The sequence below is a fragment of the Nycticebus coucang genome, chromosome 2, assembly GCF_027406575.1.
Source record: "Nycticebus coucang isolate mNycCou1 chromosome 2, mNycCou1.pri, whole genome shotgun sequence".
Taxonomy (NCBI): Eukaryota; Metazoa; Chordata; class Mammalia; order Primates; family Lorisidae; genus Nycticebus; species Nycticebus coucang.
Window position 1 is genome coordinate 9858159 of NC_069781.1, and position 12758 is coordinate 9870916.

The window sequence follows — 12758 nt, forward strand, 5'->3', positions numbered from 1 at the left end:
CTGCCACCTGGCACCACATTCTGCCACTACTTCTAGGAAGGACACTCTGTCTGGTGTGACAGCCAGCATTATGTAGTCGCTTCCTTCTCCCACGAAGCTTGGCTGCCTTCTGGGTGTCAGGCTGCAAAGGACACCTTCAGCGTCTAGAGTGCATTTGCAGGCCAGGCGTGGTGGCTCACACCTGCAGTCCTAGCACTCTGGGAGGCTTAGGTGGGTAGACTGTCTGAGCTCAGGAATTTGAGACTGGCCTGAGCAAGAGCAAGATCCTGTCTCTAAAAATTAGCCGGGCATTGTGTCAGGCACCTGTAGTCCCAGCTTCTTGGGAGCCTGAGACAAGAGGATCACTTGAGCCCAAGAGTTTGAGGTTGGTGAGAGTTATGACGTCACAGCACCCTACAGAGGGCGACGAAGTGAGACTCAAGTCTCAAAAAAAACAAAAACAAAAACAGAGTGGGTTTTCAGCTGATCGAGCTGAAGAATTATCGATATAAGTCCCTTTGCTCCACCATCAGTAATTATTCACTGCATGTGCTCTGGGCCAGGTGTTGTTCCAGGTGCTAAGGAATAAGGCAGTGAAGAGATGGTGCTGACGATGACGACGGTGACAAGGACAGCTGCTAACACCTCAGAGCACAGTGCCAGCCTGTGTTGTTTACGTAAAGATCCCATTCACTTAATTCATACAGCTCTGTGAAGTAGGCTCTACTTACAGGTGAGGAAAGTGAGGTTCTGAGTGATTAGTAACCCACCCAGGGTCAGGGCTAGGATTAAGCCCCAGGAGTATTGTGCTCTGGAGCCCGTGCTCTAGGGGTCAGGGCTGCATGTGACACAGGGAGCACAGGGTCAGTGCAGGGACCTGCCGATCCCCATGGGGCCCCGCCTGCCTCCTTGGGGTCCCTCCTATGCTGCCAAGCAGGCTGCCCTCTTGTACCCAAGGCCCTCCTCACACTGTAGACACACCTCTGTCCTGGTGCCCGGGCTCCCAACAGGCCATGCTCTACCCAGGTTGTGCTTCCTCCCCTAGGTGGTGAGCACTCTGAGTTCTAGAGAGGGAGGAGCATGAGGCCACAGCACATGGCTGTCAACCCCCCAATGCTGGGGCACCATCTGCACCCTAATACAGCATGTAGAAGCTGGCATTAGGGCATCGTGAGGAACAGGCAGCTTCTGAGGGAATGAACACACACAGCCCTCTGGAGCTCACACGGGGCCCTGGAAAAAGCTGGTCTCACCTAATCCTATACAGGCCCTGACCTCAACTGGCGCTTGGAGGACATTTGGTGCACTTATGATGACACAGGAACAACTTGGTCTTTTCAGCCCTAGCTGGTGTGCCTGGGCCCTGTCCTCATTGCTCAGGTGTCCTCTGGGCTGGGAGAGAAACTCCTCAGCCAGGTTCTGCCACTCTGACAATGTGCACAGTCCACCTCGTCCAGGTACAGGAAACAGCCACTCCTGCCAAAGGCTCATCTGACAGCCCTGGACATAGCAAGTCCTGGGACAAATACTCAAGGCTGCTCTCAAATACGCAGCTAGAAGCACTCAGAGAGCACTGCTTATAAAAGTGAACAAACCACAAGTAATTTCCATGGTCAACAACAGGGGCCTGGCTGAATAATGGCCCATCCAAATGCAGTCATGCAAAGGAACATAGAAAAATATATATATATTTTTTTTGTAGAGACAGTCTCACTTTATGGCCCTCGGTAGAGTGCCGTGGCCTCACACAGCTCACAGCAACCTCCAACTCCTGGGCTTAAGTAATTCTCTTGCCTCAGCCTCCCGAGTAGCTGGGACCACAGGCACCCATCACAACACCCGGCTATTTTTTGGTTGCAGTTTGGCCGGGGCCGGGTTTGAACCCGCCACCCTCAGTATATGGGGCCGGCGCCTTACCAACTGAGCCATAGGCACCGCCCACATAGAAGAATATTTTAACAGCTTGAAAAGAATAAAGAGGCTGGGTGAGATGGCTCATGCCTGTAATCCCCCAGTCTGGGAGGCTGAAGCAGGCGGATCTCTTGAACTCATGAGCTCAAGACTAGCCTGAGCAAGAATGAGACCCTGTCTCTACTAAAAATAGAAGAAATCCTTCAGGGATGGTGGTGGGGCCCACAGTCCCAGATACTCAGGAAGTTGAGGCAAGACGATTGCTTGAAACTGGGAGTCACAGGTTGCTGTGAGTTATGACACCACAGCACTCTACCCAGAGTGAGACTTAGTCTCCAGAGGAAAAAAAAGAGAAAAATTAGCCGGGCATTGTAGTGGGTGCCTGTAGTCCCAGCTACTTGGGAGGCTGAGGCAGGAGGATTGCTTGAGCCTAGGAGTTTAAGGTTGCTATGAGCTAGGTTGGTGCCACAATACTCTAGCCTGGGTGACAGAGTGAGACTGTTTCAAAGAAAAAAAAAAAAGAATAAATGAAAACAGGCTGGTTGTAAAGGGGTGTGCCCCATTTTATGATTCAAAGGCACATATGTGAATAGCTATAAATATGCTTCACAATGTTTGGAAAATATGCATCAAAACGTTAGCAGAAGATAATTCTCAGAAGTGAAATTCTTTTCCTTTGTACTTTCCATTTTTCCTTTGATGAACGACTCTTACTTGAATAACAAAAGTGTTTCTAAAAATGGCAAGTGTGTTTAGGAAACGTGAACCCATGTGTGACACTGAACACAGAGGCCAAACACGTACCAGGATCTCCCGGAGCTCTTCCTCTCGCTGCTGCTTCTCTTTGAGCAGCTGCTGGAGCAGGGAGCTGAGGGCCCAGCGCTGCTCTGAGATCATCTCCTGCAACACAAGACCATCCCCAGCGTGCCGTGAGCTCACAGCACCCCAGGAGTCCCTGCGGTGAGTGCAGGGTGGAGAAGGGCTTAGTCTAGGATCGCCCATTCACTCTGTTCTCAGCTGGGAGCTCAGTTCCAGGCTCTGTCTGATGCCTCTAGGCTGAGGTGAGCTAAGAGGCCCCTCTACCCTCCTTTTCCTAGGCTTGCAGCTCCCTTCTTTGCAGGGTTAAGGTTAGGCATGGATGATCCTAGTGACTGATGACAATGGAATAGTAAGAAACATTAAACAAAAGAAATGACAAGCCATGGGTCTTGCCTTTGGTCTCACAGACTATAGTTAATGTGGGCAGAAGCAAATGGCCAGGAGGGCTGGTGTGGGACCCCACACAAATGAGGAAGGCTCTACATAAACACAGGTGCATGTAACCTGGAGCCCATGCATGTCCCTGTTCCACACCTGTGCTTATTCTCAAAAACCCTGCAGAGGCCCTGACAGCCCCAATAGGCAGAGATAAGAGCACTGCCCAAGTGCTATGGCTGTGGCTTCTCTGCGAGCAGCTTCAGGCTTCTCGTCTCTGAAGACCAGTCTGAGGGTCACACAGGATTTTCCCTGTGCCAGCTCCCCTCCTTTGATGACCCTGGATGGACACAAGCTGGGCCTGTGTCATGACTTCATCTTACAGAGGAGAGAAGGGAGGCCTAGAAGGACCATGACCTGCCCAAGGACACACAGCACACCATGACAGACCCCAGTAAGCTCACTGCACTGAGAAGCCTGGAAGACAACAGGAAACCTCTCCACTAAGCACAGACACAGGACAGTGACAGATGGAAGGCTGTGCTCAAACACCTAGCATAGGTGCGTGTCCTCACACACCATTCCTCCCAGCCCTCATGTGCACCTGGGGAGACTAAGGTCCAGAGAGGGACCCCACATCCACCAAGGTTGCACAGAAGGTCCCAGATGGAACACGGTCTGCCAGGGCTTGCTGCCTGGGCTGGAGCTCACCGAGATGTTGCCTGAAGGGAGGACACAGACACAGGTGGCCCTCACTTCCAGACATCCTGGGGACACCAAAAAGCTTGTTTCCAGAGGATATTAACTCAGGGAGCCCCGCAGCCCTGAAGCATGGCTTGAAAAGACAGGGAGCTCAGCAGTGACCCTATTCCCAAAAAAGGAAATGCAGAGATGGAGATGGAGTGGGGGAAAGCCTTGGCAATGAAACCTTCCTTCCTCTGACCCTCCTGCCTGGCAACATGCTACCCGACCGCTAACCTCGGCCTGTGCTTGGCCTCTGCCTGGGGAACTTTTTCCAGTATCCCAGCAGCAGAGGAGACCTGCCCTTTGTCTTCTGAAGAAGCTCCCATGCCCTGGACTGATGGGCAGCTGCCAAGAGGTTGGAGGGCACCAGGAAGGCAACTTGCCACAGCGGGGAGGGGAGGGGTGGGCAGGCCTGGGAGCCCTACATACCTGTAGTGTCTCTGTGTCCAGGGATTTCCTCTTTAACTCCAGCTGTGTCAGCTGCAATAACTCAGTTTCTATTAACTTAATCTAAACAGAAGACGAAACAGGGGATGTTTTTATTCATGTTAACCATGGTTTTGTGCTACTACTCTCCGTTGGCCACATGGGCTCCAAGAAACCTTTCTAGGGGAGGCTCTGGAATGAGGGGTACCTGCAGGCCCTGGAAACCTCTGCAAGGGGGTTACAAAGAGTCAGTTATCTCATGGCTCTGAGTGCCCTGGGGCCTGGGCATGCTTGCCTTGGGCAATGCTGCTGACCAGGAGGATCTGTGGCAGGGTGTGTGCTGAGGAAACATGTGTGGAACAAGGGAGGGGGCCAGAGCAAATGACAGACACAGAATTATCTCTGAGCCCCTCAATGGTCAAATCCTCTTGCTTCTCTCTCTAGTCGCCCCGGGGAGGGCAGAGTGCCGGAGCTGCTGTGTACGGAGCACCTGCTGTGTGCTAGGTCTGCGCTGTGCATTCCCACGCACCATTTCTTTGGTACTCTTCTGGCTGTTAGGAGGTATTATTGCCTCCACTTTATAGACAAGGAAACTAAGGTGCAGAGAGGGGAAGTAACTTGCCAGAGGACACAGAGCAGATGAGTGAGAGAGCCCTTTCTCTGGGATGTCCCTGCTTAGGGTCTGAAGGGGAACAGCTGGCCTGGTGGGTCAAAACCACTCACAGTGAGAATTGTCTGGGGATCACCACACACTCTCCGGGCTGCCTCTGGGGGCTTGTAGTCCTGGAAGTCAGATCCCACAGCCAGTGACTTCTACTCCGTGCCTGTGACCCTATGACCTTCGTCCCTAGTCTCTATGACCCCACTAACCCCTGGTCAGAGGAATGAGCTTCATGTCCGGCAACAGGGGATTGAAATCAAAGAGGGAAATAAAAAAAGTAAGTTGGTTTTGGTTAAAAAAAAAAAAAAGAAAGAAAGAAAAATAAAAGAAGAGAAAGAAAAAAACCACATGAAATGCGAAATTCAAAGTGTGCTGAATATGATGAGAGGCATGTTCCCATGACCTGAAGCTCCTTCATCCCCTTGTCCCACCGACAGGCGCGGCCACCCTGCAGATCAGCAGAGGAGCCTGGACAGGAGCTTGAGCCCTTCCCCTGGGTCGAGGCCCTTCCTTAGCCAGGCTTGGGGCCGACAGAGGCCCATGGTCCACCTGTCTCCCATTGGGAAATCCAGCTGCCCAGAGATGCCTCAGTCAGTCTGAGCTGATGGGGCTCTGGGATCTGTGCAGGCTGCTCTGCCCATGAGGGGGTCCTGCTTGAAGCACAGGCAGCATACGGCTGCCCCAGCAGTTAAGGTCACACACCAGTGGAGGCCTTGTGGAGACTCGGGGGCAGGCTGCATTTGTCGGCAACACTCTGGACAGGCTTCACATGCCCCCAGTGAGCTCCTGGCGGAGGTCTGTGAGTGAATCTGCTTGCCAAGCTGACAGGCTGAGGGGCTGGGGTTCACACTGCAACTGCTGCCCCTGCAGTCCTACTGAGCACTCTGCAAGTCTCCGAGCACTGGAAGGGCAGGCCTGGGACCACTATCCCAGCACTCACCTGACTCCTGATCTGCCCATGCATCAGGTCTCTCTTCACCTGGAGGGCCTCAAATGCAGCCTTCTGCATGGCGCTCTGTAAACAGACCACAGGACCCTAAGAGAGCCTGCACCCCTCTCCTTGCAGCCCCATCAGGGAAGAAGCAAAAGCAGAGCACAGAACACCTTGATGTATGGTTTCTCTGTGTCTCAGAGACAGAGAGAAATAACTTTTTTTTTCTTTTTTTAAACAGAGTCTCACTCTGTTGCATAGGCTAGAGTGCTGTGTAGCTCGCAGCAACCACAGACACTTGGGTTCAAATGATTCTCCTGCCTCGGCCTCCCCAGCAACTGGGACTACAGGTGCCCAACACAACACCCAGCTAATTTTTTCTATTTTTAGTAAAGACAGGCCTCTCTCTTGCTTAAGCTGGTCTCAAACTCCTGAGCTCAAGCAATCTACCTGCCTCAGCCTCCCACAGTGCTAGGATTATAGGGGTGAGCCACTGTGCCCAGCATAACTTCACCTCACTTATTTAAATCTTAAAAGGACAGGAGTTCACTGTGGGCTGGACATTGCCCAGCACTCTACCTGAATTGTGGCCTGAATTTCCACCACAGGAACAGCCTGGCACTTTCAGTGCCCTATTTCACAAAGGAGGGAAGTTAAGTCTTGGAGATGTGAATGGCTGGTGCTGGGACAGGCACCAAGTCTACCTAGCTGCCGAGTCTCACCTTCTCTGAGAGGCAGAGAATCGTCCTCAGTCAAGCCCCACAAATGCTAAGTCAAACCATTCTAGAACAGAGATTGGAATCTGGGAGAAAAGGAGGGGAGATGAACTGGGCAAGGCAGGGCAACACACGCATTGAGGGGCAAGGGGAAGGTGTGAGGGAGACGTCTATGGGCTGCAGGGACGAGGCTGAATGGAACAATATGGAGCCAGAAGGGGAAGAGGTCAAGGGGTCCTTAGTTTCCTCCACTTGAGGGCTCTACCCTGCACCTGCTAAGCACCAGCATGGGCAGAAGAGCAGAGGATGGAACGTGAAAAGAGATTGGAAGTTCCACTGCATTCTGTGGCTTGACTTATGTGGTGTGACACTATCACCGCAGTCCCTTAAGCCTCCCCAGGGAGCAGGAGAGGTGCATCTCTAGATTTCAGTGGCCACTGCCCACCCTTGCCCCCCCACCTGAAGAACTGTGTGTGTGTATATATATATATTTTTTTTTTTTTTTTTTTTTTTGAGACAAAATCTCACTATATCACCCTTGGCAGATTGCAGTGGCATCACACCTCACAGCAACCTCAAACTCTTAGGCTCAGGTGATTCTCTTGCTTCAGCCTCTCAAGTAGCTGGGACTACAGGTGCCTGCCACAATGTCTATTTTTTTTGTTGTTGTTGCAGTTGTCATTCTGGTTTGGCAGGCCCGGGCCAGGTTCGAACCCGCCAGCCCCAGTGCATGTGGCTGGCACCCTAGCCACTGAGCTACAGGCACCAAGCCACAATTGTATATGTCCAAGGGGGCTAAGCCACTTGGGTCTTTCATGCTGCCTGGGATGGGGCCCCATGTGAAGCTCTGATGCTTGGCCCTGCCTCCTGTGCACCCCACCCAGGCCCTCCCACGTGCTGAGCAAGGCCTCACCTCCTGCAGGATCTGGCTGATGGCTCGGCTCTGATCCATCTGCTGCCATGACAGAATCTGCTGGAACCGCTCATCCATTTCAGCCATGCTACCAGAAAGACAGCAAATTCATTCACTCTCAGAACATTTCCTGAGCACCTATTATGTGCTCGAGGACCTCGGAGGAGACCAAGATAACCATTTATTTATCCAACAATACTAGTGGGGTGCCTGCCAGGAACCAGGCCCTGGGCAGGGCACAGAAACGGAGTCTGTGGAGAGCCCAGGGTCCCAAAGGAAAGTGAGCAGGCTGGGAGCTGGAAGAGAAAATCTCCCAGGTCCTCTTACTGGACCCTCATTAGAATCCCCTGCACCGTGGACCCCTGAGTGGACGCCTGGCTTGCCCAGCTACCTCCATGGATGGAGAACTCATGACCCCAGGTGAGACACTAGAACAGTGATTTTCACTCAGAGTGCTATGAGTGGATCTCAGGTGTGCCTCAAAAATTTTAAAGATCATTACATTCTTTTCAAAAGAAGTTCAAAGCACAGTAAGTATATTCTTTGTTTTTTTTTTTTTTTACTCTTCTTTTGGAAAAACATAATTTAAATGTGCTGTGAAGGTTTAACTATAGGATCAAGTGTGCTATGAGATAAAAAATGTTGAAAAACACTGACTGAGAAGATCAAAGTGGCACAGCCATCCTTCCCAGCATTCCTGCACTGGCCTGGAGCAGCTCTCAGCCCTCTGCACAGGTTGGTGACTTTGGCATAAGAATGTACACCCTCACGTATGTCCGTGTTTGGTGCAATCTTGGTTTTGAGCTTGTTTTGTAACAATAGCAGTTATTTATTGGACCATGGAGCCAGACATCAAGATCATCAAATCCTCTAACAGCTTCGGGGGTGGGTACTGGAGCTGAGGCTCAGAGAAGCAAGCACTGGTCCAGGACTTCTCAGCTATGAAGCGAAGTAAGATCTGAATCCAGGACTGTCTGGCCTGGATACCCATGCTCCTAAGCATAATGTCACACATCAGAAGGGACACAGGGTAGGCTGGCATGGTGCTGGTACCCGGGACGGTGGCAACTGTACCCCAGTCACCTGCATGGTAGGAGAAACACGGGGCTGCCAGCGTGTCCCTGTCTGGAGCTCCCAAGCACTGATTGAACTTTTTTCCTCCACTCTGCTGGGCACTTGTGAAACCCTCAACAAACCTACAGCACCATGGTGGGTCTGCGAGTCTGACCCCAGAATGGCTATCAGCGTGACAGCCACTTCTCACCCATCCCCTCTAGTGCACCCCATTCCCAACCCTGAGGGCCCTTGCAGTGCACCACAGCTGGGAGCATACCCCTCGGCTCTGCCACAGCTCAAGTCCTGGCTCCTCCACCACTAGCTGTGCTTCCCAGGGTGTCATGCAGCCTCTTGGAACCCAAGCTGCATTGTAAAATGGGGCTAATAACAATGTACTCCCTCGCAGAGTCAATCAGCTAATGCAACACATCTCTTAGCGCCTGGCCCATAGGAAGTGCATGGGAATGACTATAATCCTTTATCACAGCCCAGCTAGAAAACCTGGAAGACCAGGCACTACTTAGAGCAGGGAGTTCCAGGGGGTTCCAGGGCTCCCTCCATGGTCTTGGCCCCAGAGCCAGCTACACTGATCCCCTCACCTGGCCTCTTCTTCCTTACCTTACCTGGAACAGGCTTGCTGAACCAAGTTTTGCCGCTGAGACTCGTAGGCCATCTGGATGAGCCGGCTCTTACAGCTCTCGGTCAGCATCTGCTGCATGGCGGCTGTGGACACACAGGGAGGGCTGGGCTGGGGGAGGGGCAGTCCGGCTAATGACACAGGGAGCTTCTCAGCAGCTGAGGGACAGATAGCCCTGTGGCTTCACCTGGTTACCTACCTGACAGTCACCAATAAAACGTATCCTTTTTTCTTTTTAATTATAAAAGTAATTTAAGCTTGAAAGGCTAATTATAAAACACTGAATAGCAGACACACAAATCTATGATCTCACTCAGAGGTATTACTACATTTTGATAAATAACTCTTCTAGTCAATTTTTATGCATACTTATGGATTTAAAAAATTAAATGGGCTCGGCGCCTGTAGCACAGTGGTTATGGTGCTAGCCACATACACAGAAGGTGGCAGGTTCGAACCTGGCCCGGGCCAGCTAAACAATGACAATAAAAAATAGCTGGGCATTGTGGCGGACGCCTGTAGTCCCAGCTACTTGGGAGGCTGAGATAAGAGAATCACTTAAACTCGAGAGTTTGAGGTTGCTGTGAGCTGTGATGCCACAGCACTCTACTGAGGGCAAAACAATGAGACTATGTCTCAAAAAAACATTAAAAGAATTGAAGGCAGGTGCGGCACCTGTGGCTCAGTGAGCAGGGCGCCGGCCCCATATACCGAGGGTGGCGGGTTCAAACCCAGCCCCGGCCAAACTGCAACAAAAAAGAATTGAAGGCAGGAACTAAAATAGGTATTATTTGTACACCCATGTTCCATAGCATAGTGTTATTCACAAAAATCAAAAGGTGGAAACAACAAGAATGCCCACTGGCTGGTGAGTGGATAAAGAAAATGTGGTGTAGGAAATTCTTGCACATGCTACAACATGGGTGGACCTGAGGGTGTTATATTAAGTATAATAAGCCAGATACTGAAGGAGAGATACTGCCACATACCTGAGACACTTAGAACAGTCAAATTCATGGAGACAAAGTAGAATGGTGGCTCTATAGGGGCTGGAGGGAGGGAAGTTAGTGTGTTGCTTTTTTTTGTTTGTTTTGTTTTTGTCTTTTTTTTTTTTTGAGACAGAGTCTCACTATGTCGCCCTCGGTAAAGTGCCATGGTGTCACAGATCACAGCAACCTCAAACTCTTGGGCTTTAGCAATTCTCTTGCCTCAGCCTCCCAAGTAGCTGGGACTACAGGTGCCTGGCTATTTTTGTGGTTGCAGTTGTCATTGTTGTTTTTTTAGTTGGTCCGGATGGGTTCAACCCCGCCAGCCCTGGTGTATGTGGCTGGCACTCTATCCACTGAGCCACGGGCACCACCGGGAAGTTAGTGTTTAACAGGAACAGTTTTAGTTGAGGAATAAAAATGTGACAATATCCTATTGATGACTGCAGCACAGCACAGGACACGCTCACCTAAGTTTATTTAGATAAATCTCTATTTGGGGCATTTGGACTCTTTGAAAACAATTACCAAATATTTCTTTCTTTCTTTTTTTTTTTGTAGAGACAAGAGTCTCACTTTATCGCCCTTGGTAGAGTGCTGTGGTGTCACAGCTCACAGCAACCTCCAACTTCTGGGCTTAGGCGATTCTCTTGCCTCAGCCTCCTGAGTAGCTGGGACTACAGGCGCCCGCCACAATGCCTGGCTATTTTTTTTTTGTTGCAGTTTTGGCTGGGGCCGGGTTTGAACCCACCACCCTTGGTATATGGGGCCAGTGCTCTACCAAATATTTCAATAAATATCCTTGCTCAAACATCTTTGTGCACATCTGACTATGTGATTATTTCCCAAGAACAATTCTTAGAAGTACACAATTTGAAGGCCACATGATAAATATGGGTTACCCTCTCTACCCTTTGAGAAGACCCTGCCAATTTATACTCCCTTTGGCAGCATACAGGAAAGCCCAGCACTATAGCCCTCTTACAACTCTGGGTGTTATCATTTCCTGCCTTTTTGTTATTTTTATTAATTTTTTTTTTTTTTGAGACAGAGTTTCACTATGTTGCCCTCGGTAGAGTGCTGTGGCGTCACAGCTCACAGCAATCTCCAACTCTTGGGTTTAAGCAATTCTCTTGCCTCAGCCTCCCAAGTAGAAAATGTTTTAGTTATAAAAATAATAAATCCTCAATCAGCAATAGGGAGGTTTAGAAAGGGGAAAACAAAAGTCCCTGACACTGACCCTATTCTTACGTGGTTACTTTGATAAATATTTAGCTCTCAGTTTATTTATTTATGGTTTTCCTTTTTTTTGAGACAAGTTCTTGCTCTGTGGCCCAGTCTAGAGTGCAGTAGCATGATCACAGCTCACAGCAACCTCAAACTCCTAGGCTCAAGAGATCCTCTTGTCTCAGCCTCCCAAGTAGCTGGGACCACAGGTGCATACTACCATGCCCCTCTGTTTTTTTAAAAAGAAAGTTTTGTTGAGACAGGATCTCACTGTGTCTCACTGTGTTCCCAGGCTGGTCTTGAACTCAAGTGATCTTTTCACCTTAGCCTCCCAAAGCACCAGGATTACAGGTCTGAGCCACCACACTGGACCTCTTTTTAAATAATGATGAGAAAGTGTCTCCTTGGCCTTCCTTATCCATGGTCTACAAGTTCTCAGGATTTGTCAGGGGATGTCCCCTCATTACCTGGACAATGTGGAATCCAGGATGGGGAATGATGGCTGGTGGGAGTGCTCCTAGCGACACAACAGGTACCAACCACAGCTCTTAATGACAGGAACCAGGATAGCTGGCTCTGTGATGTGTGTCGCTGTGCTAGGCCTCATACCCCAACCCAATGGCCCTGTGAGCTAGGGGAGGGTCATTCCCATGATGTAGTTAAGCATATTAAGACTCAGGAAAGTCAGGTGCCAGGAATGCATCTGAGATTATAAGCTGGAACTCTGAATACACACCTAGCCTGACTTCATGGCCTGGGTTCCATGGCTGGAATTGAGTGCCCCTCTTAAGGGCTAATACTCACTGCCCTCCTGATACAGTTTACATATGAGTCCCCTCCAAATCTCATGTGGAAGTCTGATCCCCAGTGTTGGAGTGGGGGGCCTCGGGGGAGGTGCTTGGCTCATGGGAGCAGAACCCTTATGCCAGCTTTGTGATAATGAGTGAGTTCTCCCTCTATTAGTCCCCACAGATCAGACTATCAAAAAAGAGCGAGTCAGGAGAATCATTTGAGCCCAGGAGTTTAAGGCTGCCTAGAGCTATAATGAGGCCACGGCATTGCTAGTTAACAGAGTAAGACTTTATCTTAAAAAAAAAAAAATAAAAGGCCAGGTGTGGTGGCTCACGCCTGTAATCCCAACACTCTGAGAGGCCAAGGCGGGTAGATAGCCTGAGCTCACAAGTTCAACACCAGCCTGAGCTAGAACAAGACCTCATTTTGCTAAAAATAGCTCGGTGCTGGGGTGGGCACCTGTAGTCCTTGCTATTCAGGAGGCTGAGACAAGAGAGTTGCTTGACCTCAAGAGTTTGAGGTTACTGTGAGCTATGACGCCATAGCACTCTACAAAGAGAGACTCTGCCTCAAAAAATAAATAAA

At 50.2% G+C, this 12758-nt stretch overlaps 1 protein-coding gene across 7 annotated transcripts in view; it reads right to left on the bottom strand.

The window, feature by feature from the left end:
- LRSAM1 (leucine rich repeat and sterile alpha motif containing 1) overlaps window positions 1-12758 on the bottom strand; it is a 51908-nt gene that overhangs the window by 10967 nt on the left and 28183 nt on the right. For 6 of the 7 annotated variants that reach the window (XM_053561780.1, XM_053561772.1, XM_053561796.1 and 3 more), the window contains 5 exons: window positions 9155-9254; window positions 7476-7563; window positions 5856-5930; window positions 4258-4338; window positions 2695-2790 (listed from right to left, as the gene is read on the bottom strand). In XM_053561780.1, coding sequence (XP_053417755.1) covers window positions 2695-2790; window positions 4258-4338; window positions 5856-5930; window positions 7476-7563; window positions 9155-9254 — 440 coding nt within the window. The remainder of the gene's footprint in view (window positions 1-2694; window positions 2791-4257; window positions 4339-5855; window positions 5931-7475; window positions 7564-9154; window positions 9255-12758) is intronic. The other variant, XM_053561789.1, reaches the window with a different exon arrangement.